Genomic DNA, 24,990 nt, shown 5'->3' on the forward strand with positions numbered 1-24,990 from the left:
CGGTTCTGCTTTGAGCAGGGGGTTGGACTAGATGACCTCCTGAGGTCCCTTCCAACCCTGATATTCTAGGATTCTATGATCTATTAAGATTATAAAAACCAAGAATGTACTTTTCTGTAGAATACCATGATTAAATCGAGTCTTCCAGACTAGTGATTTAAATCAAATCCACCCTGCTGCATCGCTGTGTAAACAACAAACCCCTCCACGCTCTGCTCACACACAGCCACTGGCATTCAAACTCACTCCTGGCTGCACTGTACTGAGTGTGACTAGCAAGACACTCATGAAGTTACTAAACAAGACAGCAACATCAGCCAGTTTTCTACTCCCAGCCTTGCACCCCGGGAATCTGCATCTTAAACTGCTCAGTCTGTTCACTGTGCTGGACAAACTCAATAATTAGTGGGTCATCCCCCCGCCACAAAGGGATCAGATTAGGCCAAAGCCTTGTTCTCTCAAGTCAAATCCCCCAAACACTTCAAGGAAAACACACAGGTCCAGACAAAACACTAAAATCGGTTTATTAACTGGAACAAGTAGGTTTTCAGGGATCACAAGGGAGAAAGATGTGAAAGGTCAAAACTAGTTAGTTCTTAGTACCCAGGACAGATTTCCTTCCTGCCTTGGTGCGTCCTCCCCAGTCCAAGGCCCCGGTGGCCTTTCAAGGCATATCCTTGACTTCTGTAAAGATGGGAGAGGAGAGGTGAAAATGGAGGCAATTCTCCCTTCTGCTTTTATACCATTCTCTTCTTTGAGGTTCAAGCTCCAGCCAGGGGGCAGGCAACAATCAGTCTGTGGCCAAAGTGAGGGTCCAGCCATCCTTCTGGTGAATTGTAACTCTCTTGTTCACAGCTCCACAGCTGGTGAATGGCCAGCTAAGCAATTAATGGCCACTTAGCACCTAGCTGGTCTGCAGGTACCATTGTCTCTAAAGAGTGAGTCTGTGGGCGTTTTCCAGCTTTCCAGCATGTAACAAACATACAGCAAACTCTCAGAGCTCCATGGAGAGTGCTGATCGACACATTTTAACAGGACAATAATATTCAGCAGGCGATGACTTTTCCTAGCATACTTCACAAGACATACTTTGGAGAAGATTTATCCTTCTGTAATCGTGGTGACCATAAGAGTGTAGACCAGTGGTTCTCAAAAGTGTTTCATTGGCCCCCCCCTTCTTTGTGTGTGTCGTCATTTCCGCCCCCGCCCTCACAAGCACATATATGGCCACCCAGCTCTAAAGGCAGAGTCGCTGCTGGCGATGCGCCCGGCTCTGAAGGCCTCCAGCAGCAGCACAGAAGTAAGGGTGACTGATACTTCACAAGACATACTTTGGAGAAGACTTATCCTTTTGTAATCGTGGTGACCATAAGAGTGTAGACCAGTGGTTCTCAAATGTGTTTCATTGGCCCCACCTTCTTTGTGTGTGTGGTCATTTACGCCCCACCCTCACAAGCACATATATGGCCACCTTGCAAAACACATTTTGGTGATTTCAGCTATAAACATTCCCTCCATCCTTCAGCCCCTAACCCCAGTGATTTCAAGGAGAGGGAGCTGGAATTGGGCAGGTGACATGGGCGATGGGTATAATCTCTGAATTAACAAAATACAGGAACCCTTTGCATAAATTGTTAACCTCTAAAAAGATATAGCTAAATATAGACCACGACAGTTACCCCTCTTCCAAGTCTTTAACATGTTTACATTTCAAACTCTAGCTTAATGAAGGTGGAAACACTTTTAAAATCTCTGTCTAAAAGTTGAATCTGAGTCAATTACATACAAGTTGCTTAACCTTTTCTTGCCATGTGTCACAGAAGTTTACATCTTCTGTGGATTCCTCCATGTTTAACGAGGTCTGATGTCCGTATGAAACTTTTCCCACACTCCAAGCACTTGTGGGGTCTCTCTCCTGTATGGATTTTCTGATGATAACCAAGGGCTGATTTCCAAGTGAAACTTTTCCCACAGTCCAAGCACTTGTGGGGTCTTTCTCCTGTGTGGATTGCCTGATGATTAACAAGGTGTGACCGCCATGTGAAACTTTTCCCACAGTCCAAGCACTTATGGGGTCTTCCTCTTGTGTGCATTGCCTGATGATTAACAAAGTGTGACTTCCGCTTGAAACTTTTCCCACAGTCCAAGCACTTATGGGATCTTTCTCCTGTGTGGATTGCCTGATGTTTAACAAGGGTTGACCTCTCTGTGAAACTTTTCCCACAGTCCAAGCATTTATGGGGTCTCTCTCCTGTATGGATTTTCTGATGATTACCAAGGGCTGATTTCCAAGTGAAACTTTTCCCACAGTCCAAGCACTTGTGGGGTCTTTCTCCTGTGTGGATTGCCTGATGTTTAACAAGGTCTGACCTCCATCTGAAACTTTTCCCACAGTCCAAGCACTTGTGGGGTCTTTCTCCTGTGTGGATTGCCTGATGTTTAACAAGGTCTGACCTCTGCTTGAAACGTTTCCCACAATCAAAGCACTTGTGGGGTCTCTCTCCTGTGTGGACTGCCCGATGTTTTACAAGTACTGACCTCTGCTTGAAACTTTTCCCACAGTCAAAGCACTTGTGGGGTCTCTCTCCTGTGTGGATTGCCTGATGATTAACAAGCTCTGACCGCCATGTGAAACTTTTCCCACAGTCCAAGCACTTGTGGGGTTTTTCTCCTTTGTGAATTCTTTTATGTTTAAGAAGGTAAGATTTCTGCATGAAACTTTTCCCACAGTCCAAGCACTTATGGGATCTTTCTCCTTTGTGAATTGTTTTATGTTTAAGAAGGTTTGACCTCGCTGTGAAACTTTTCCCACAATCCAAGCACTTGTGGGGTCTCTGTCCTGTGTGGATTGCCTGATGATGAACAAGGTCTGATTTCCACTTGAAACTTTTTCCACAGTGCAAGCACTTGTGGGGTCTCTCTCCTGTGTGGATTGCCTGATGACGAACAAGGTCTGATTTCTGCTTGAAACTTTTCCCACAGTCCAAGCACTTGTGGGGTCTCTCTTCTGTGTGGCTTTTCTCATGTGAATTTAGTGCTGACTTTGAACTGAAACATTTCCCGCATTCAATGCATTGAATGGGCTTGTCTACAGTGTGGCTTCTCCCATGGTCATTGAGATCTGTGCGCTTATTGAAGCTTTCCCCACTGTCCAAGCATTGAAATGGTTTCTCTCCCATATGGACTGTCTGATGTGTAACAAGTTGTGATCTCACAATGAATCCTTTCCCACACTCAAGGCAGTGCCAGGGTGTCTCTTCCTTGGGATTTGTCTGCTGCTCTCTGGGATTCTTGTCTCCACCCCCACCGTTAAGAGATTCATCCACTTTCTTCCTGGGTTGGTTTATCAGAAGCCTCTCTGACCTGTGCCAATTTCTCCAGGCTTCTCCCTGATTCCAGCAAGGGGAAAAATTCCCTTCAGCTCTTCCCAAAAAGGTCCCCTGTGGTTCCACTTCCCCAGGAACTGCCTCATGATGATTCCCCTCCTTCTTCTCACTCCCTCGCTCAGCACCTGCTGGGAGAGACACAATCCAGAGAGGAGTCATTGTGCTGGGGAGAAAGAGGAATAGCACTGAGGGAAAAGCCAACACAAAGACTGAGCAATTGGATTCTGCCTCCACATCCCACCCAAACACTTACAAGGAAGGAGAGACGGGAAGGGTGGAATGGCGTGAGCAAAATCTGCTGACCATAGCCCTGCTCTCGGTGAGATGAAGAAGAACTGAGGGCGTTACTCATATCATATTTTGGGATTCTCAACTTTTTCCTTTGTTCCCTAGATGGTTTCTCTGTCAGTCCTCACCTTTGCTGGTGCATCTCCGAAGCCTTCTGTCCTTGAAATCCTGGAGGTCGGACACCCACAGCTCTTCCCCTCGTTCCAGCCGGGCGATAAGCTCAGGTTTGGGAATGGGAAATCCTGTGCAGAAGGTGAAATGAGTCCAGATCAGGGTGCATGGACCATCGGTGGAGGATTTGTCACAAAGGACGTTCCGTGAGTGGAACCTGTCCCTGTGCTCTGCTGGAGGAAGGTGGAATCCAAGAGGATGGGAACAGGGTCACTGAGCCCCCTTATGCAGAGGACATTGTCTGGGGAGGTGAGTTGAATTATTACTACACCCTCACTAGGCGTTCCCAGAATCTGTGCGCTCTGGGGGCCTTGCTGACTCACACACAGGTCTCGACTTCAGCCTGCCTCTTTCTAAACCTGCAGAGCCCAGAGTTCTCCCCATGCCTGGAGCTATTCCCAAGGAGGGAGATGAACAGAGATTGTATGTGCAGCCAAGAAACAATAGAGACAAGAAAAAACAATGCGGATTTATGCCCCTTTGAAAGCTGGAGGGGTGGGGATGGTTTAGCTTGTCCATTGAGTTTTGACTCCCGTGTCCCAGTGGAGAGGGCACCGAAATGCATGTATTTCTCACATGGCAGCTGTGCATTATGGAACCCATTCGCCTCTGCTCTAACTGACCAGGGAAAAACCTCACCACATTAAGACACGTAGACCCCACAGCTTCTAATAACTGAGGGGACGGGAATCCCTTACCCAGCGAGGTCACCATCTCGTAGTTCTCCTGCATGATGTCCTTGTAGAGGGCTCTCTGAGTGGGGTCCAGCAGATCCCCCTGCCCCTGGGTGAAATAAATAGCCACCTCCTCGAAGGTCACCGGCATCTGAAACACCAAGAGTCCCCCACTCAGCACCTGCTGCCCCAGCCACAATCCAACTACTCATGGGAAAGGAAAAAAAAACATGAAGCTGTGGGAGGGCCAGAGTAGCAGAATCCCACCCACACCCTGCTCAGAGCAGCCAGCAGGCTTCAGGAGGCGGAGCGGGTGAGAGCTCCCTGTCTGCCCCAGCACACGGAGCACGCCAGGATCTTCTCATTTCCCACACGCCTCTGAGCTGGGGACAGGGACAGGAATCCTGACAGCTTCCCTTCGTATTTCACAGCAGCCCCAGGCAAGTGGGTTCAGGATCCAGCGCTGGGAGCCTGGAAAATGTTCCCAGCCCTGCCGAGGTGGTTATATCCTGCCTGAGAAATGGGGGAATGTCCCCTTCCCCTTTCCTTGCCACAATGGGCCTACTTAGTAAATCAGTAGGTTTATCAAACCCTCTCTCCTCCCTTCCCCGCCCAGCAGCTCCCTGAAAATCCCCTACCTGAGCTGGCTCCAACACAGCCATTTCCCTTCTCTGTCTCCTGGAAGACTGGCCGATCTTTGGTGAAACGTGGTCCTGATTCCTCAGCCTGTCGGGGCGAGAGGGAGGTTACAAAAGGGGCTTCTGTCCGTGTCTCCCCCCGATTCCCCCCAGACTCTTCAGATCCTCCCAGTAACAGCATCTCTGAGCCAAATGCTAAAGAAAAGAGAGGAACCAAAAGGGCCACTTTGGGAGATTTCCCCCCATTGCAGTGTAAACCCCTCTGCCTTAACAATACCTGCAGACCTCTGGTGGCATCACCTGAAGATTGAGCTGCCCTGGACTCCCCCGGCAGCCCCCAGGGACAGGCAGGAAGAGGCTTAACCCAATTGGCCCATCCGCGCACCCCCCTGCCTGAGACAGCAGTGACTCCGGTCTGACTCTGGTGTGGCTGAGATCTGAACCCTACAGAGAAATCAGACCAGGGCCCTGGGCAGCCCCCAACACTCAGGGCACACAGACCCCACCACCACAGGGGTGTCTGACAATAATACACTCAGAGCGGGGTGTGTGTGTCGTGGGGGGGGGGGTTAAGGGGGGTTGGGTTTTTTTCCGTGTAGCTTCTGCACCCTGAGGGGTTAGTCCCCTGATCACTCCCAAAGCTGAGAAGAGCTTCTCTCCGCCCGCCTCCCCACATCCCCCCTTTCCCTCGCTGTGCCCCCCACTCACGTCTTCCCCCATTCCCGACCTCGCTCCCCTCAGCCCCACAGTCTCCCGATCCTCCTCCATTGCCCCATCTTCCCTTCCGTGCACCCCTGCCCCCATCCCAGCCTGCCCCCGGCATCCCCTGCACCCGCCTCCGGCCCCTCTTTATCCTCCTCCCCCAGCAGCCCAGATATGACCGGGGGGGGGGCCCGCTGCAAGGGGGGATGGGAGGGTCTCTCTTACCTTCCCCCCGAGCGGGGCCCCCCGGGGCAGGGGCCGGGCCGGGAAGGGGCCCTGGCCGGGCTGGGGGCTCTGCCCTGGGAGAGGCTCCCGGGGAGCAGCGGGCAGGGCCCGGCTGGAGGTTCCCCTCTCCCGGCTGCAGCCCGGGCTCCGGGATCCGGGCTCCCAGCACCAGCCGCCGGGGCTCGGGGATCTCGCCGGGAGCCAGAGTCCCCGCAGCGGCTGCGAGTCACTTCCTGGGCCGGGCCTGAGCCCCGCGATCGCTCCCTCCAGAGCCGCCCCCCAGCCGCTCCTGGGTCCTAGCGATCAACTCACCGAAGGATCAGCATCCCTGTGCCCGGCTCCTGTTACCCTCACAGGCTCCAAGGCACAAGGGACCATCATGAGCATCTTGCCCAGGGGTTCTCACCACCAAATTTGGTGGCCTCAGAGTGTAGCCAGCAGCTCTCGCTGGTGCCCGCTCTCACACTTGCCCCTATAATCCCAATTAACTTTACTAGAAACCAATCAATATGCACAGAGGCAAGAGGGGGGAATACTGGCTAGCAAAAGGATCTGAGTCCTTTACCCAGACGCCTGCATAACCTCGAGGACCCGTCCCCCCCCCCGCCCGCCCGCTTCCACTCTGGACCCCTAACCCCAAGGCTGGGCCCAGGGCTCCTGAGGCGCTGGACCCCCAGTCTTGTGATCACTCAGGACAGCTGTCCCCATTGTGGGGTGTTCTCTCCACTCTGGATGCTTCCTTCATCATTGCACAGAGTTAAGCACAAATACAATTTATTAAACAGCAAGTAATATAAAAATAAAGAGAAAAGTGGGAAAGATGAAAGGAAAACATGTCACCCCGCTCTGTGCGGGGGGAACCCCAAACAACCCTCTCTGGAATGCCAGGGCACTTCACAGTCTGTCCCTCCCACGTCCCAGGCCTCCTGCCCAGACCCTGACTGTGCTGCAGGCATGCCCAGGGTTGGACACTTACTCTGGTGTTGGCCACACGCCCTCAGGCTCTAGGTAGTAGGACCCTTCTTCCTAGCGTCAGCCTCTTCCTGTCAGGGTTATGATCCCCCACCCAGTCTGGCCTGCAAGGCCTCTTGGCTGAGGGCCTCTCCTTGCCCTGGGCCCTTTGCCCAGGGTCCCCTTCGCTCACTGCTCCCGGCTGCTCCAGTTTCCCTCTGCCTCCAGCCCAGCCCAGCCCTCCTCTCTCCTTAGCCCCCCCTGCTCTGCTCTCCCCCAGCCAGCCCCAGCTGACACAAAGGAGAGAACTCCGGATGCTGACTCGCTCATTGGCCTGCCTGCCCTGTCAATCAGGCTGACCTACAGCATTGCCTCCCCTCCGCTCCCGCCCCCACCCTTGTCAGTCTCAGGGTCTTCATTTCTCATTGGCCCTTCCCCTTTCTTTTGGTGTTCGGAGAAGGCCTAACTAATGGCCAACCCATTAAGGTTCAGTAAGGGGCCAACAATCCCCTTACTCCTATAAACATGAAAATCATAGTTTCTTTATTGGTAGTTAGTAAATCCGCTGCTGTGAAAAAGGGTATTTCTATGTTTGCTAAAAATTTTCACAACCTCTCAGCTAGCGACTCGGGTTGCCAATTTGGGAATATTTTAAAAATGGACACTCAAGTCGGAGTGCTGCAACCTCCCCTGCCCCGCCTCTTCCCCCCAAGGTCCCATCCCTGCCCCACCTCTTCCCTCCAAGGCCCTGCTCCAACTCCATCTCTTCCTCCAAGGGTCTACCCGCCCTCCACTTCTCTTTCCCCCTTCCCTGCCTAGGTCAGGAAGGGCTTGTCTGTGGAGCCGGGGCTGGGAGCTGCAGCTGCCCAGTGCAGGTAGGAGGCAGCCCCGGCTGAGTCGGCTCTGATGCGAGTGATGACCCAGTGCCTCCCCACCTGCAGTAACTCGACTTTACTCTAACAGTACCCACTGTGCCAGAAGTGCTGGGAACGCGTCAGGGACAAGTTCTGCTTTCCGATGGTGGAGGAAGGAACCAGGGGACAGGTGGGTTAGACTCAGTTCTGACCAGCAGGAAAGAATTCATTGGTTGGCAGAGCGGGCTCTCAGTTCCCCACATTGCCCCTCCTCCGTCAGTGGAAGTGCTCCTGGTGAGGACGCACCCCACCGACCCAAGGAGGACAGTGTGGACATCATCTACCTCAGTCATTACTGGAGTGGTTATAAGTCAGCCAAATACAGGTCAACTAAAGTTTGGAGTGTTGACGTACCCTTACAAGCAAAAGGATTTCTCTCACCCAAAAGCTTTCAGCAGTCCATGCTCATTGGAAAGCCTTCCAGCTCGGACCACTTCCCCAGCTCAATGATGCTCCTGTTGTCTTTCAAGGGATCTTGCTGCCCTGAGTAGACATGGGGTCAGAACCCCTTTCCCCGCTTCTTGTACTTGGATCCTTTATACTTGAAAAGTCTTTGCTGGGTCATGGGGTCAGGGAAGTCCGTGGCATCAGTGAGCTACACACTGTGCTACAGATGAATTGTAAGTTTCTTTGTTTACCCCTTTCTTCCTGTTGGTGGAAATCTCAGAGAATCCTTTAAGACTCAAAATCAGGGGAAGAAATTTACCCATTTTCTTCTCAAGTGGCTAAACCGGCTTCACTTCTCGCCTCATTATTCGGCTGTATTAGTTACAAAAGTTTTAGCATCATCATAAAAGAAAGAGAACGAAAGAGAAAACAACCTTCCCATCTACAAATGATCTGGACCAAACCTAGAAAAAGCTGGGAAGTAATTTTACCAATAGATGGAAACGGGACTATAAGATCTGAAAGTCCAACTGTGCTTTGAAGTTCATTGAGATTTCCCTGCCAATTCCAGGTCTGTGACACTTCCTTCTCCAGCCCTCCGGAGTCTGACTAAGATCATAGACATCAAAGCTGTGACTCCTAAGCATGGAGAGCCAGGGACAGGGTGGTACGTGACACCGTGGGAGATGGAGGGATAGAACGGAGGCAGGTTAAACTTTCCATGGCTGGGACAGAGGCTGCTGTGTGGAGAGAGGAGCATGACAGTGAGAGGGGAAGGAGGGACTCTCTCGCACTCACCCCGTTGCCCTGAAATAGCACAGAAGCGAAAACTCCACATTTTACTGTCCCTTCTCCCGCCTTTTTAGCATCTGGTTAATTCTGGCCCATAAGGGATAAAATGTAGAAAGAGTAAATGCTTGACTATCTGGGAATGAGACAACCTGGCCCCAAAGGGGGAACTCAGGGACTAGCAATCACTCTGCTAACGGGAGGTCGGGGGTCAGAAACTGTGTTCCTGGCAGGCTACGCAGCTGAACTGCAGGCTATGGAGGGCAGTGGAGGCAGGCAGGGAGAGGAGCCCCTCCCCAGGTTTGGCCCAGGTCCACTGGAGCTGCTGGGGAGAGAAACCCCTCCCTCAGCCCGGCCCAGGACCACAGGAGCCGCCGTGGCTGGGGAGAGCTGCCTCTGACCTGGCCCCAAACTGCTGTGGTGAGAGAGGGCTGGGGGAGTCCTCTCTCCACTGCAGTCTGAACCCCAAACCCCTCATCCCCAGTCCCAACCCCCACATGCCTAGCCAGGGCACTCACCCCTCCGCACCCCATCCCTCTGTCCCAGCCCTGAACCCCCTCTCACACATCAACCTCCAGATCCGCAGCCCCACCCCAGAGCCCACACCTGAATCCAGAGCCCTCACCCCCTTCACCTCATCCCTGTCCCAGTCCTGAGCCAGTTCGCACACTCCAAATCCCTCGGCCCCACCCCCACCCCCACCCCATGAATTTTGTTCTGTGCGCCAATATGGAGATGATGTGTCACATACTGGTGCGTAGAACCAAATTCATTCCACACTTGGACGTAAAAACTGAGGGAACACTGGTCAGAACACATCAGATGCTGAGCGGGGTCCAGCAGAGCCCCCTGCCCCTGGGTGAAATACACAGCCACCTCCTCCAAGGTCACCGGCATCTGAAACAACAAGAGTCCCCCGCTCAGCACCTGCTGCCCCTGCCACAGTCCCACTAATCATGGCAAAGAAAGAAAAGAGTGAAGGCCAGAGTAGCAGAATCCCACAGGCACCTGCTCAGAGCGGCCAGGAGGCTCCAGGGGCTGGGAGACGGTGAGAGCTCCTTGTCCCCGCAGCACAGGGAGAAGGGGAGGGTCTTCTCATTTCTCACATGCCTGCCGGCCACAGGCTGAGTCGGCAAGCAGAGCTCTGAGCTGGGGATGGGGACAGGAATCCCGACAACTTCCCTTCATATTTCACAGCAACTGTTACGAATTATTCCAGTTAGGACACGTACAGCTCGTTTCTAGGCTGAGGCAACCAAATAAAGACAGACTGCAGAGTGTCTCAGCGTTTGTAGGTTTATTACGCTCGAGCGTGGTACCGTTCTCTTAAGCAGAGCGGGACCCCGATTACAGGTTACACAAAGATTATATACTGTTGGCAAAACATCCTGCCTGTGTGCCTCGGGGCGGGGGGTGGGGTGGGGGAGGCCTAACCCAATAAACAGGCCTTCTCCTTATCTATCACCAGTCCCCTGCAGCCACCTTCCCGCTGCAAAAACGCTGAATTAGCAGCTATTTCAGGCATGTCGGCTGGTTCCTGTCTCCTTTGTTTCCCTTATCTTGACACTGTCCAGCTGTCCACCCTGAAGGATCCTCCTCCCTTGGTATGTGATGTGCTCGCTTCTAGTTAATGGCCGACAGGAAACCCAAAATGGAGTCACATATGCTAACTCGGTTGATTGCCCCTGACAGTCCTTCCTTTTGTTATATACGTCAGTAAACTATATGAGGGCAGAATAACCTCGATGCAAGATTAAAATTTGCCGGCAGCTCATACTACAGCATTGTAGGTATACAAAAGTAATACAAAAAGAGAACCAGCCATAAGAAGGAGGTACAAAATACGCCTTCCCCAAGCCCCCAAGTCTGGCAGCCTGGAGGTGAGGTGTGGAGAGAGGAGCGTGTGGTGGAATCCGGTACTGGTGTCGTCAAGGGTGACACGGTGAAGTGAGGTGGCCTGCTGCATAAGGGTGTGGATATCGACTTCTACCCTGCTGTGTTGATTCACAAAGACACAACAGCTTGAGTTAACAAGAGCACAACCCCCCCACCCCCCCACCCCCGGTTTGCAAGGAGATAGTCTAAGGCTAAGGGGTTCTGCAGTGTGGGCTGAGATAACTGAGTCACCTCCATTTGAAGGGTAGACAAGGCGTCTGCAGTGGCATTTGCCATTAATTCTAAAGCTGCAGAAATATTAACTGTAGCCTTTTCCAATTCACTCACCCACACCCAGGGCAAAAACCAACGAACAAAGGAGTGAAAGCCTGTAGGCCGTTCAGAGAGAGGATTTGATGGGACATTTCGTCGGTTCCTCCATACCAGGTTCCCAATTTCCCCCTGGGCTAGGGCCTGGTGTACTGTAACAGCGGGTACTAAGGTGCATGTACCACACCAACCTGCCGGGAGGACCTTATAAGCCGTGCGGTTGCACAACCAGAACCAGCCTGATCCCTCAGGGACCGGCCACGGCGCCCTGGAATACTTGGGGGGACTTGCCGCACCAGAGCTAATGCGGGTGCTATCACTGGACCCTACAAAGTTATCCACAAAAACTGTATTTTCGAAATTCTTACGTCATGACACACATAAAACATAACTACCCTGGGCCACCATATCAATAGACCAAGTTTGGATTGTAACATTCCAGTTAAATGGAGTGTCTGTCCATAATCCGGCCAGGAGGGTTCGGTTGAGAGGGATAGGCTCCCTTACCAACGGGATTCCCTGACCTATGTACGTGGGGGTATGAATACAGAGCCAACACCGTGTTCGGTTAACCCCCTGTGCTATAGCATGGGTTAAATCCAGGAAGTTGTTGCTTTCCCATCCGTGTACCGAACTCGAGAATAGAGAGGGGATTTCACAGGCCACCCATATCAGTATTTGCATCCTCCCGTGTACCACGCACAAAACAGGACAACAAATATAAGTCCAAGTAACAAGAAAACAAGAAGTCCTGATGGAGTCTCGAGACCCCAATAGTTGAATCCAGCAGAATCCGCTCCTATTTGTGGGCCCACTGTGGAGACAGCGCTTGCGTTGTATGCTGCTTTAAGAGAACCTCAACTTCGTGGGGGACCCAGACAGGCAAAGGGTGCCCCAGAACAATAGGGCGTGACCGTTCCACCATAAGGGCTGCAGCGGCAATGGACCACACACAGGAGACCGATCCCCGAATGACCGGGTCCTAAGGTAGGGAATACTAAGCTATGGGGCGTGGGCGATCCCCTAGGTACTGCAATAGGACACCACTGGCCGACTGGGGAATCAGTGTCAGGATAGTACTCGGATCAGGGACCACTTGGTGGGGGGTTATAACATAACTATTTATCTCACGCAGATCTTGAACGAACCAATAAACTGGGCGCCCATCTGGGCCCGGTTTTGACTTTTTCACAGGAAGGATAGGAGCATTAGAATCATAGAAGCATAGAATCATAGAATATCAGGGTTGGAAGGGACCTCAGGAGGTCATCTAGTCCAACCCCCTGCTGAAACAGGACCGATCCCCAATTAAATCATTCCAGCCAGGGCATTGTCAAGCCTGACCTTAAAAACTTCTAAGGAAGGAGATTCTACCACCTCCCGAGGTAACGCATTCCAGTGTTTCACCACCCTCCTAGTGAAAAAGTTTTTCCTAATATCCAACCAAAACCTTCCCCACTGCAACTTGAGACCATTACTCCTTGTCCTGTCATCCGCTACCACTGAGAATAGTCTAGATCCATCCTCTTTGGAACCACCTTTCAGGGAGTTGAAAGCAGCTATCAAATCTCCCCTCTTCTTCTCTTCTGCAGTCTAAATCCCAGTTCCCTCAGCCTCTCCCTCAGCCTCTCCTTCTTGTAGTGTGGGGCCCAAAACTGGACACAGTACTCCAGATGAGGCCTCACCAATGTCAAATAGAGGGGAACGATCACGACCCTCGATCTGCTGGCTATGCCCCTACTTAGACATCCCAAAATGCCATTGACCTTCTTGGCAACAAGGGCACACTGCTGACTCATATCCAGCTTCTCGTCCACTGTCACCCCTAGGTCCTTTTCTGCAGAACTGCTGCCTAGTCATTCGGTCCCTAGTCTGTAGCGGTGCATTGGATTCTTCCATCCTAAGTGCAGGACCCTGCACTTATCCTTGTTGAACCTCATCAGATTCCTTTTGGCCCAATCCTCCAATTTGTCTAGGTCCCTCTGTATCCTATCTCTACCTGCCACCGTATTTACCACTCCTCCTAGTTTAGTATCATCCGCAAATTTGCTGAGAGTGAATTCCACACCATCCTCCAGATCATTTATGAAGATATTGAACAAAACCGGCCCCAGGACTGACCCTTGGGGCACTCCTCTTGATACTGGCTGCCAACTAGACATGGAGCCATTGATCACTACCCATTGAGCCCGACAATCTAGCCAACTTTCTACCCACCTTATAGTGCATTCATCCAGCCCATACTTCTTTAACTTGCTGACAAGAATACTGTGGGAGACCGTGTCAAAAGCTTTGCTAAAGTCAAGAAACAATACATCTACTGCTTTCCCTTCATCCACAGAACCAGTAATCTCATCATAGAAGGCGATTAGATTAGTCAGGCATGACCTTCCCTTGGTGAATCCATGCTGACTGTTCCTGATCACTTTTCTCTTGTCTAAGTGCTTCAGGATTGATTCCTTGAGGACTTGCTCCATGATTTTTCTGGGGACTGAGGTGAGGCTGACTGGCCTGTAGTTCCCAGGATCCTCCTTCTTCCCTTTTTTAAAGATTGGCACTACATTAGCCTTTTTCCAGTCGTCCGGGACTTCCCCCGTTTGCCACGAGTTTTCAAAGATAATGGCCAATGCCTCTGCAATCACAGCCGCCAACTGCTTTAGCGCTCTCGGATGCAACGCATCCGGCCCCATGGACTTGTGCACGTCCAGCTTTTCTAAATAGTCCCTAACCACTTCTTTCTCCACTGAGGGCTGGTCACCTCCTCCCCATGCTGTGTTGCCCAGGGCAAGGAGAACTGCATGGAACCAAGACCTCCTGGGTTAAGTAGCTAGAGATAAGAAGGGAAATACCTTCCTCCGTCTCCTTCGGCAAGGGATATTGTTTTACGGAGGGAGGCGGCCCATCCCTTACCTGCAGACTGACTGGAGTGGCTGATTGAAGGAGGCCCACGTCGGTGGAACTCACGCTCCACAAATTGGGTGGGACGCTGGAGAATTCTGTGGGGAGATCGGGAATCGGGGTTAGTGAGGCCATAAGAGAAGCAACCGCCGAGTCCGGGACGGACATGTGAAGCCCCTCGTGGGCATAATATATGTGGGCTCCCAGCTTGCTAAGCATGTCTCACCCAAGGTTAGCGGGGCCTTCTGGCATAACAACAAATCTCTGTGACAACTTTAAGGAACCCAGCTCCAGACGGACGGGGCAGGATAGGGGACCTGGGCACGGGTCGCCCTCAATATCCTGCACCCAAACCTTGGTATTAGAAAGAGAGCCCGGAACAAAAGTTCAAGTGGAAAGGGTGGCTCCGGTATCCACCAAAAAGGGTACAAACCGTTCCACAATTTACAAGGAAATATGCGACTGCAATCCAAGATTCCATTCCAACTCTCCCACGGCTCCCAAAATCTCTGCCTCTCGTCACTGGGGATTATCGAAGTCCTGGGAAGCGTTAGGGGGAAAGGAGGAACCGGTCACCGGCTGATCCTGCCAAGGAGCCCCTCGTGGAAGCAGGGGGTATTCCTTCTTCCAGTGCCCCGGTTGCTTACAATAATAACAGTTCCCGTTCCTTGTCCCACCACAGCCTCCTCCCCGTCCTGTCCCACGTCCGCGTCCCCTCCCCCTTATATTCCCGTGTCCCTGCCAGTGCTGATTCCCCAAGAGAACCTGCAATGCGGCTGCCAACATACTTACTTCCTCCTTCTTTTGCTTACGTTTTTCCTTAGCTTTCTCCTCGTCCCTACCATTAAACACAAAAGTGACCAGGCGAACTACTTCGCTTAGGGCTTTCCCTGGCCAATCGGGAACATGTTTAGTTAAATACTTCTTTATGTCCGGCGCCGCTTGATCGACAAAGTAAGAGACCATCATCATGCGGCTAACCTCGGCTTCTGGCTCCACCCCTCCCCCATACATTCTAACCTGCTTAAACAAGCTGGCCAAACATGCAGACGGATGCTCGTTTAGGTCTTGCTGGCACTCTCTAATTTTTGACCAATTTGCCGTCTTACTACCCGCCCTACGGATGCTCTCCAGGAGCCCTTCCCGGGCAGCTGAGAGGCTGGCCCGGCCATTGAGGTCGTTAGGATCCCAACCTGGATCGGCTTCGGGCCAAGGGGTGCGATTCTCAGCGTCCCCCGCCCAACGCCGATTGGCGTCTAGAATAGAATACTTCTCGTCAGGGGTAAATAGGGTTTGCAAAATAGCCTGGACGTCTGCCCAGTTAGGGTTAAATGCCGTAAGGACTGAACGGATAGTCTGTAGGACTCTTTCCGGATCATCGCGAACCTCGGCATCTGTGACTGCCAGGTGACCAGGTCCCCAGGCCCAAAAGGGCGGTGGACGTGACCATAGTGACACGGTCATTGCTCGTCGCAACGGGTTGTTGTATCGGGCACTTGAAGCGCAACAGGGGGTAGGGTTACAGGCGGCTATAGAGGGGCAACAGGAGGAGGAGTAGCGGGAAGAGACGGAGGAGGGAAAGCAGCATAGGGCGGAGCGGAACCTGCAAGCGGCATGCAAACCTTAGATCTGGTACCAGAGCCCAAAGTTGAGGGGCGCCCCTTATCTCAGGCGTATGCCCAATTATCCCATACATACCAATAATCCATTTCAGCTGGATGCTTGTCCTCCAGCTGTTGTCTAAGGCAGGTTAATTCATCCTGTGCAAAAGTTCCGTCGGGTGGCCATCCAAAGGGCGTCTGAATAGTCAGCGCTGGCCACTCGACTTTATACAAAATTACAGCTCTCCTTTCACCTAACCCAGGGGTGCCAGAAATATTTTTCCAATTCCCGAGAATCTCAGCCAAAGGGGTTCCCCTGCTCACACTCTGCCCAGAGCCCATTCTAGGGCTACCAAAAGAACGCCTCAGGTGCCACCTTATCGCCTAAGCGACGGCCCACACGCCCGTTCCTCCGAGTTCTTGAAGGTGAACTCACCTGGTGCCGGCTGGAGTTGTCTGAGGGAAGGAGTGCGGCTTCGCTTACGAGGGCAAGCCTAGAGTCCCAAACTGTTACGAATTATTCCAGTTAGGACATGTACAGTTTGTTTCTAGGCTGAGGCAACCAAATAAAGACAGACTGCAGAGTGTCTCAGAGTTTGTAGGTTTCTTACGCTCGAGCGTGGCACCGCTCCGTTAAGCAGAGCGGGACCCCGATTGCAGGTTACACAAAGATTCTATACTGTTGGCAAAACATCCTGCCTGTGTGCCTCGGGGGGCCTAACCCAAAAAACAGGCCTTCTCCTTATCTATCACCAATCCCCTGCAGCCACCTTCCCCCTGCAAAAACGCTAAATTAGCAGCTATTTCAGGCATGTCGGCTGGTTCCTGTCTCCTTTGTTTCCCTTCTCTTGAAACTGTCCAGCTGTCCACCCTGAAGGATCCTTCCTTCCTTCCTTGGTACGTGGTGTGCTCGCTTCTAGTTAATGGCCGAGAGGAAACCCAAAATGGAGTCACATATGCTAACTAGCTTAATTTCCCCTAATAATTATGAACAGGAGGCTGCCACGCACCTTTCCTACAACTTTCCTATGACGAGATAACTGGTTCTGTGGATGAAGGGAAAGCAGTGGACGTAGTGTTCCTTGGCTTTAGTAAAGCTTTTGACATGGTCTCCCAGAGTATTCTTGTCTGCAAGTTAAAGAAGTATGGGCTGGACGAATGCACTATAAGGTGGGTAGAAAATTGGCTAGATTGTCAGGCTCAACGGGGAGTGATCAATGGCTCCATGTCTAGTTGGCAGCCGGTTATCAAGTGGAGTGCCCCAAGGATCGGTCCTGGGGCCGGTTTTGTTCAATATCTTCATAAATGATCTGGAGGATGGTGTGGATTGCATTCTCAGCAAATTTGCGGATGATACTAAACTAGGAGGAGTGGTAAATACGGTGGCAGGAAGGGATAGGACACAGAGGGACCTAGACAAATTAGAGGATTGGGCCAAAAGAAATCTGATGAGGTTCAACAAGGATAAGTGCAGGGTCCTGCACTTAGGATGGAAGAATCCAATGCACTGCTACAGAGTAGGGACCGAATGACTAGGCAGCAGTTCTGCGGAAAAGGATCTGGGGGTGACAGTGGATGAGAAGCTGGATATGAGTCAGCAGTGTGCCCTTGTTGCCAAGAAGGCCAATGGCATTTTGGGATGTATAAGTAGGGGCATTGGCAGCAGATCGAGGGACGTGATCGTTCCCCTCTATTCGACATTGGTGAGGCCTCATCTGGAGTACTGTGTCCAGTTTTGGGCCCCACACTGCAAGAAGGATGTGGAAATATTGCAGAGAATCCAGCGGAGGGCAACAAAAATGATTAGGGGACTGGAACACATGACTTATGAGGAGAGGCTGAGGGATCTGGGATTATTTAGTCTACAGAAGAGAAGAATGAGGGGAGATTTGATAGCTGCTTTCAACTACCTGAAAGGTGGTTCCAAAGAGGATGGATCTAGACTATTCTCGGTGGGAGTGGATGACAGAACAAGGAGTAATGGTCTCAAGTTGCAGTGGGGGAGGTTTAGGTTGGATATTAGGAAAAACTTTTTCACTAGGAGGGTGGTGAAACACTGGACTGCGTTACCTAGGGAGGTGGTGGAATCTCCTTCCTTAGGAGTTTTTAAGGTCAGGCTTGACAAAGCCCTGGCTGGGACGATTTAATTGGGGATCGGTTCTGCTTTGAGCAGGGGGTTGGACTAGATGACCTCCTGAGGTCCCTTCCAACCCTGATATTCTAGGATTCTATGATCTATTAAGATTATAAAAACCAAGAATGTACTTTTCTGTAGAATACCATGATTAAATCGAGTCTTCCAGACTAGTGATTTAAATCAAATCCACCCTGCTGCATCGCTGTGTAAACAACAAACCCCTCCACGCTCTGCTCACACACAGCCACTGGCATTCAAACTCACTCCTGGCTGCACTGTACTGAGTGTGACTAGCAAGACACTCATGAAGTTACTAAACAAGACAGCAACATCAGCCAGTTTTCTACTCCCAGCCTTGCACCCCGGGAATCTGCATCTTAAACTGCTCAGTCTGTTCACTGTGCTGGACAAACTCAATAATTAGTGGGTCATCCCCCCGCCACAAAGGGATCAGATTAGGCCAAAGCCTTGTTCTCTCAAGTCAAATCCCCCAAACACTTCAAGGAAAACACACAGGTCCAGACAAAACACTAAAATCGGTTTATTAACTGGAACAAGTAGGTTTTCAGGGATCACAAGGGAGAAAGATGTGAAAGGTCAAAACTAGTTAGTTCTTAGTACCCAGGACAGATTTCCTTCCTGCCTTGGTGCGTCCTCCCCAGTCCAAGGCCCCGGTGGCCTTTCAAGGCATATCCTTGACTTCTGTAAAGATGGGAGAGGAGAGGTGAAAATGGAGGCAATTCTCCCTTCTGCTTTTATACCATTCTCTTCTTTGAGGTTCAAGCTCCAGCCAGGGGGCAGGCAACAATCAGTCTGTGGCCAAAGTGAGGGTCCAGCCATCCTTCTGGTGAATTGTAACTCTCTTGTTCACAGCTCCACAGCTGGTGAATGGCCAGCTAAGCAATTAATGGCCACTTAGCACCTAGCTGGTCTGCAGGTACCATTGTCTCTAAAGAGTGAGTCTGTGGGCGTTTTCCAGCTTTCCAGCATGTAACAAACATACAGCAAACTCTCAGAGCTCCATGGAGAGTGCTGATCGACACATTTTAACAGGACAATAATATTCAGCAGGCGATGACTTTTCCTAGCATACTTCACAAGACATACTTTGGAGAAGATTTATCCTTCTGTAATCGTGGTGACCATAAGAGTGTAGACCAGTGGTTCTCAAAAGTGTTTCATTGGCCCCCCCCTTCTTTGTGTGTGTCGTCATTTCCGCCCCCGCCCTCACAAGCACATATATGGCCACCTTGCAAAACACATTTTGGTGATTTCAGCTATAAACATTCCCTCCATCCTTCAGCCCCTAACCCCAGTGATTTCAAGGAGAGGGAGCTGGAATTGGGCAGGTGACATGGGCGATGGGTATAATCTCTGAATTAACAAAATACAGGAACCCTTTGCATAAATTGTTAACCTCTAAAAAGATATAGCTAAATATAGACCACGACAGTTACCACTCTTCCAAGTCTTTAACATGTTTACATTTCAAACTCTAGCTTAATGAAGGCGGAAACACTTTTAAAATCTCTGTCTAAAAGTTGAATCTGAGTCAATTACATACAAGTTGCTTAACCTTTTCTTGCCATGTGTCACAGAAGTTTACATCTTCTGTGGATTCCTCCATGTTTAACAAGGTCTGATGTCCGTATGAAACTTTTCCCACACTCCAAGCACTTGTGGGGTCTCTCTCCTGTATGGATTTTCTGATGATAACCAAGGGCTGATTTCCAAGTGAAACTTTTCCCACAGTCCAAGCACTTGTGGGGTCTTTCTCCTGTGTGGATTGCCTGATGATTAACAAGGTGTGACCGCCATGTGAAACTTTTCCCACAGTCCAAGCACTTATGGGGTCTTCCTCTTGTGTGGATTGCCTGATGATTAACAAAGTGTGACTTCCGCTTGAAACTTTTCCCACAGTCCAAGCACTTATGGGATCTTTCTCCTGTGTGGATTGCCTGATGTTTAACAAGGGTTGACCTCTCTGTGAAACTTTTCCCACAGTCCAAGCATTTATGGGGTCTCTCTCCTGTATGGATTTTCTGATGATTACCAAGGGCTGATTTCCAAGTGAAACTTTTCCCACAGTCCAAGCACTTGTGGGGTCTTTCTCCTGTGTGGATTGCCTGATGTTTAACAAGGGTTGACCTCTCTCTGAAACTTTTCCCACAGTCCAAGCATTTATGGGGTCTTTCTCCTGTGTGGATTGCCTGATGACTAACAAGGCCTGATTTCCGCTTGAAACTTTTCCCACAGTGCAAGCACTTGTGGGGTCTTGCTCCTGTGTGGATTGCCTGATGAATAACAAGGTCTGACCTCCATCTGAAACTTTTCCCACAGTCCAAGCACTTGTGGGGTCTTTCTCCTGTGTGGATTGCCTGATGTTTAACAAGGTGTGACCTCTGCTTGAAACGTTTCCCACAATCAAAGCACTTGTGGGGTCTCTCTCCTGTGTGGACTGCCCGATGTTTTACAAGTACTGACCTCTGCTTGAAACTTTTCCCACAGTCAAAGCACTTGTGGGGTCTCTCTCCTGTGTGGATTGCCTGATGACTAACAAGGACTGATTTCAGCTTGAAACTTTTCCCACAGTCAAAGCACTTGTGGGGTCTCTCTCCTGTGTGGCTTTTCTGATGATAACCAAGGGCTGATCTCGAAGTGAAACTTTTCCCACAGTCCAAGCACTTGTGGGGTCTTTCTCCTGTGTGGGTTCTCTGATGATTAACAAGGTTTGACCTCGCTGTGAAACTTTTCCCACAGTCCAAGCACTTATGGGATCTTTCTCCTTTGTGAATTGTTTTATGTTTAAGAAGGTTTGACCTCGCTGTGAAACTTTTCCCACAGTCCAAGCACTTGTGGGGTCTCTCTCCTGTGTGGATTGCCTGATGAGTTACAATGTCTGATTTCCGCTTGAAACTTTTCCCACAGTGCAAGCACTTGTGGGGTCTTGCTCCTGTGTGGATTGCCTGATGTCTAACAATGTCTGACCTGTGTATGAAACTTTTCCCACAATCCAAGCATTTATGGGGTCTCTCTCCTGTGTGGACTGCCTTATGTTTAACAAGGTGTGACCTCTTTATGAAACTTTTCCCACAATCCAAGCATTTATGGGGTCTCTCTCCTGTGTGGATTGCCTCATGAATAACAAGGTCTGATCTCCATGTGAAACTTTTCCCACAGTGCAAGCACTTATGGGGTCTCTTTCCTGTGTGGATTACCTGATGTTGAACAAGGGTTGACCTTCGTATGAAACTTTTCCCACAGTCCAAGCACTTGTGGGGTCTCTCTCCTGTGTGGATTGCCTGATGACTAACAAGGACTGATTTCTGCTTGAAACTTTTCCCACAGTCCAAGCACTTGTGGGGTCTCTCTCCTGTGTGGCTTTTCTCCTGTGAATTTAGTGCTGACTTTGAACTGAAACATTTCCCGCATTCAACGCATTGAATGGGCTTGTCCACAGTGTGGCTTCTCCCATGGTTATTAAGATCTCTGCGCTTATTGAAGCTTTCCCCGCTGTCCAAGCATTGAAATGATTTCTCTCCCGTATGGACTGTCTGATGTGTAACAAGTTGTGATCTCACAACGAATGCTTTCCCACACTCAAGGCAGTGCCAGGGTGTCTCTTCCTTGGGATTTGTCTGCTGCTCTCTGGGATTCTCGTCTCCTCCCCCACCATTAATTGATTCATCCACTTTCTTCCTGGTTTGGTTTATCAGAAGCTTCTCTGACCTGTGCCAATTTCCCCTGGCTTCTCCCTGATTCCAGCAAAGGGAAAAATTCCCTTCAGCTCTTCCCAAAAAGGTCCCCTGTGGTTCCACTTCTCCAGGAACTTCCTCATGATGATTCCTCTCCTTGTTCTCACTCGCTCGCTCAGCACCTGCTGGGAGAGACACAATCCAGAGAGGAGTCATTGTGCTGGGGAGAAAGAGGAACAGCACTGAGGGAAAAGCCAACACAAAGACTGAGCAATTGGATTCTGCCTCCACATCCCACCCAAACGCTGACAAGGAAGGAGAGACGGGAAGGGTGGAATGGCGTGAGCAATATCTGCTGACCATAGCCCTGCTCTCGGTGAGATGAAGAAGAACTGAGGGCGTTACTCATATCATATTTTGGGATTCTCAACTTTTTCCTTCATTCCCTAGATGGTTTCTCTGTCAGTCCTCACCTGTGCTGGTGCATCTCCGAAGCCTTCTGTCCTTGAAATCCTGGAGGTCGGACACCCACAGCTCTTCCCCTCGTTCCAGCCGGGCGATAAGCTCAGGTTTGGGAACGGGAAATCCTGTGCAGAAGGTGAAATGAGTCCAGATCAGGGTGCATGGAGCATTGGTGGAGGATCCGTCACAAAGGACATTCCGTGAGTGGAACCTGTCCCTGTGCTCTGCTGGAGGAAGGTGGAATCCAAGAGGATGGGAACAGGGTCACTGAGCCCCCTTGCGCAGAGGACGTTGTCTGGGGAGGTGAGTTGAATTATTACTACACCCTCACTAGGCGTTCCCAGGATCTGTGCGCTCTGGGGGCCTTGCTGACTCACACACAGGTCTGCACTTAAGACCCTGCCTCTTTCTAAACCTGCAGAGCCCAGAGCTCTCCCCATGGCTGGAGCTATTCCCAAGGAGGGAGATGAACAGCGATTTTATGTGCAGCCAAGAAACAACACAGACAAGACAATGCGGATTTATGTCCCTTTGAAAGCTGGAGGGGTGGGGATGGTTTAGCTTGTCCATTGGGTTTTGACTCCCGTGTCCCAGTGGAGAGGGCACCGAAATGCATGTATTTCTCACATGGCAGCTGTGCATTATGGAACCCATTCGCCTCTGCTCCAACTGACCAGGGAAGAACCTGACCACATTAAGACACACACACCCCACAGCTTCTAATAACTGAGGGGACGGGAATCCCTTACCCAGCATGGTCACCGTCTCGTAGTTCTCCTGCATGACGTCCCTGTAGAGGGCTCTCTGAGCGGGGTCCAGCAGAGCCCCCTGCCCCTGGGTGAAATAAATAGCCACCTCCTCGAAGGTCACCGGCATCTGAAACACCAAGAGTCCCCCACTCAGCACCTGCTGCCCCAGCCACAATCCCACTACTCATGGGAAAGGAAAAAAAAACGTGAAGCTGTGGGAGGGCCAGAGTAGCAGAATCCCACCCACACCCTGCTCAGAGGAGCCAGGAGGCTTCAGGGGGTGGAGAAGGTGAGAGCTCCCTGTCCGCCCCAGCACACGGAGCATGCCAGGATCTTCTCATTTCCAACGCGCTTGCCAGCCACAGACTGGGACAGGAAGCAGAGCTCTGAGCCGGGGACAGGGACAGGAATCCCAACAGCTTCCCTTCGTATTTCACAGCAGCCCCAGGCAAATGGGGTCAGGCTCCAGCACTGTGATCCTGGAAAATGTTCCCAGCCGTGCCGAGGTGGATATATCCTGTCTGAGAAATGGGGGAATGTCCCCTCCCCCTTTCCCTGCCACAATGGGCCTATTTAGTAAATTGGTAGGTTTATCAAACCCTGTCTCCTCCCTCCCCCGCCCAGCAGCTCCCTGAAAATCCCCTACCTGAGCTGGCTCCATCACAGCCATTTCCCTTCTCTGGCCCCTGGTAGAGTGGCCGATCTTTAGTGAAACATGGACCTGATTCCTCTGCCTGTCGGGGCGAGATGGAGGTTACAGAAGGGGCTTCTGTCCATGTCACACCCCGATTCCCCCCAGACTCTTCAGACCCTCCCAGTAACAGCATCTCTGAGCCAAATGCTAAAAAAAGGGAAGAACCAATAGGGCCAATTTGGGAGTCTGGCCCCGATTGCAGTGTAAACCCCTCTCCCTTACCAATAGCTGGAGGCCTCTGGTGGCATCACCTGAAGATTGAGCTGCCCTGGACTCCCCCGGCAGCCCCCAGGGACAGGCAGGAAGAGGCTGATCCCATTGGTCCATCCGCACACCCCCCTGCCTGAGCCAGCAGTGACTCCGGTCTGACTCTGGTGTGGCTGAGATCTGAACCCTACAGGGAAATCAGACCAGGGCCCTGGGCAGCCCCCAACACTCAGGGCACACAGACCCCACCACCACAGGGGTGTCTGACAATAACACACTCAGAGCCAGATCTGTGGGGGCGCTGGGTTTTTTCCTTGTAGCTTCTGCACCCTGGGCGGTTAGTCCGTGATCACTCAGAAACCTGAGAAGAGTTTCTCTCCGCCCCTCCCACCTCGTGTCCCATGGGGCGGAGAAGCTGCCTGGGCATCTCCCCCCGCCCGCCTCCCCACATCCCCCCTTTCCCTCGCTGTGCCCCCCACTCACGTCTTCCCCCATTCCCGACCTCGCTCCCCTCAGCCCCACAGTCCCCGATCCTCCTCCATTGCCCCATCTTCCCTTCCGTGCACCCCTGCCCCCATCCCAGCCTGCCCCCGGCATCCCCTGCACCCGCCTCCGGCCCCTCTTTATCCTCCTCCCCCAGCAGCCCAGATGTGACGGGGATGGGCCCCGCTGCAAGGGGGGATGGAAGGGTCTCTCTTACCTTCCCTCCGAGCGGGGCCCCCCGGGGCAGGGGCCGGGCCGGGAAGGGGGCTGGGGGCTCTGCCCTGGGAGAGGCTCCCGGGGAGCAGCGGGCAGGGCCCGGCTGGAGGTTCCCCTCTCCCGGCTGCAGCCCGGGCTCCGGGCTCCCAGCACCAGCCGCCGGGGCTCGGGGATCTCGCCGGGAGCCAGGGTCCCCGCAGCGGCTGCGAGTCACTTCCTGCGCCGGGCCTGAGCCCCGCGATCCTCCCCCCAGAGCCGCCCCCCAGCCGCTCCTGGGTCCTAGCGATCAACCCACAATAATCCAGCCCCCTGCCCAGCCCCTGCCCCCTGGGGGCCCAACCGCCCCTGGGCTCGGGGAGCTTCTCCCAGCAGTAAGGGGTCATCCCGACTCGAAACTTCTCCTGTCAGCATTCAGTCTCGCTCGCAGCCTCCCTGCAGGACTGACCGGGCACCGGCCGCTGGCTGATCAGCCCGTCTGCGGCAAACTTCTCTCCATATTGGGCTGGCAGAGGCCTTGC

The 24,990-nt window shown here is 51.9% G+C and overlaps 1 protein-coding gene and 1 long non-coding RNA gene across 2 annotated transcripts; both read right to left on the minus strand.

Moving 5' to 3' along the window:
• Positions 1 to 539: 539 nt before the first annotated feature.
• On the minus strand, positions 540 to 22,980 carry LOC140897871 (uncharacterized). Its single transcript, XM_073311064.1, is given in 4 exon segments — positions 540 to 3,256; positions 19,573 to 21,846; positions 22,135 to 22,248; positions 22,873 to 22,980. Coding segments are annotated over 4 exon segments (3,864 nt in total). The 5' UTR covers positions 22,907 to 22,980; the 3' UTR covers positions 540 to 1,814.
• Positions 10,408 to 17,912, minus strand: LOC140897881 (uncharacterized). Its single transcript, XR_012154846.1, has 2 exons — positions 14,241 to 17,912; positions 10,408 to 11,119 (listed from the first exon to the last, which is right to left on the minus strand). It is a non-coding gene; the product is annotated as an uncharacterized lncRNA (long non-coding RNA).
• Positions 22,981 to 24,990: the final 2,010 nt, after the last annotated feature.

This window comes from Lepidochelys kempii, chromosome 14 (genome assembly GCF_965140265.1).
Source record: "Lepidochelys kempii isolate rLepKem1 chromosome 14, rLepKem1.hap2, whole genome shotgun sequence".
NCBI classification, from domain to species: domain Eukaryota; kingdom Metazoa; phylum Chordata; order Testudines; family Cheloniidae; genus Lepidochelys; species Lepidochelys kempii.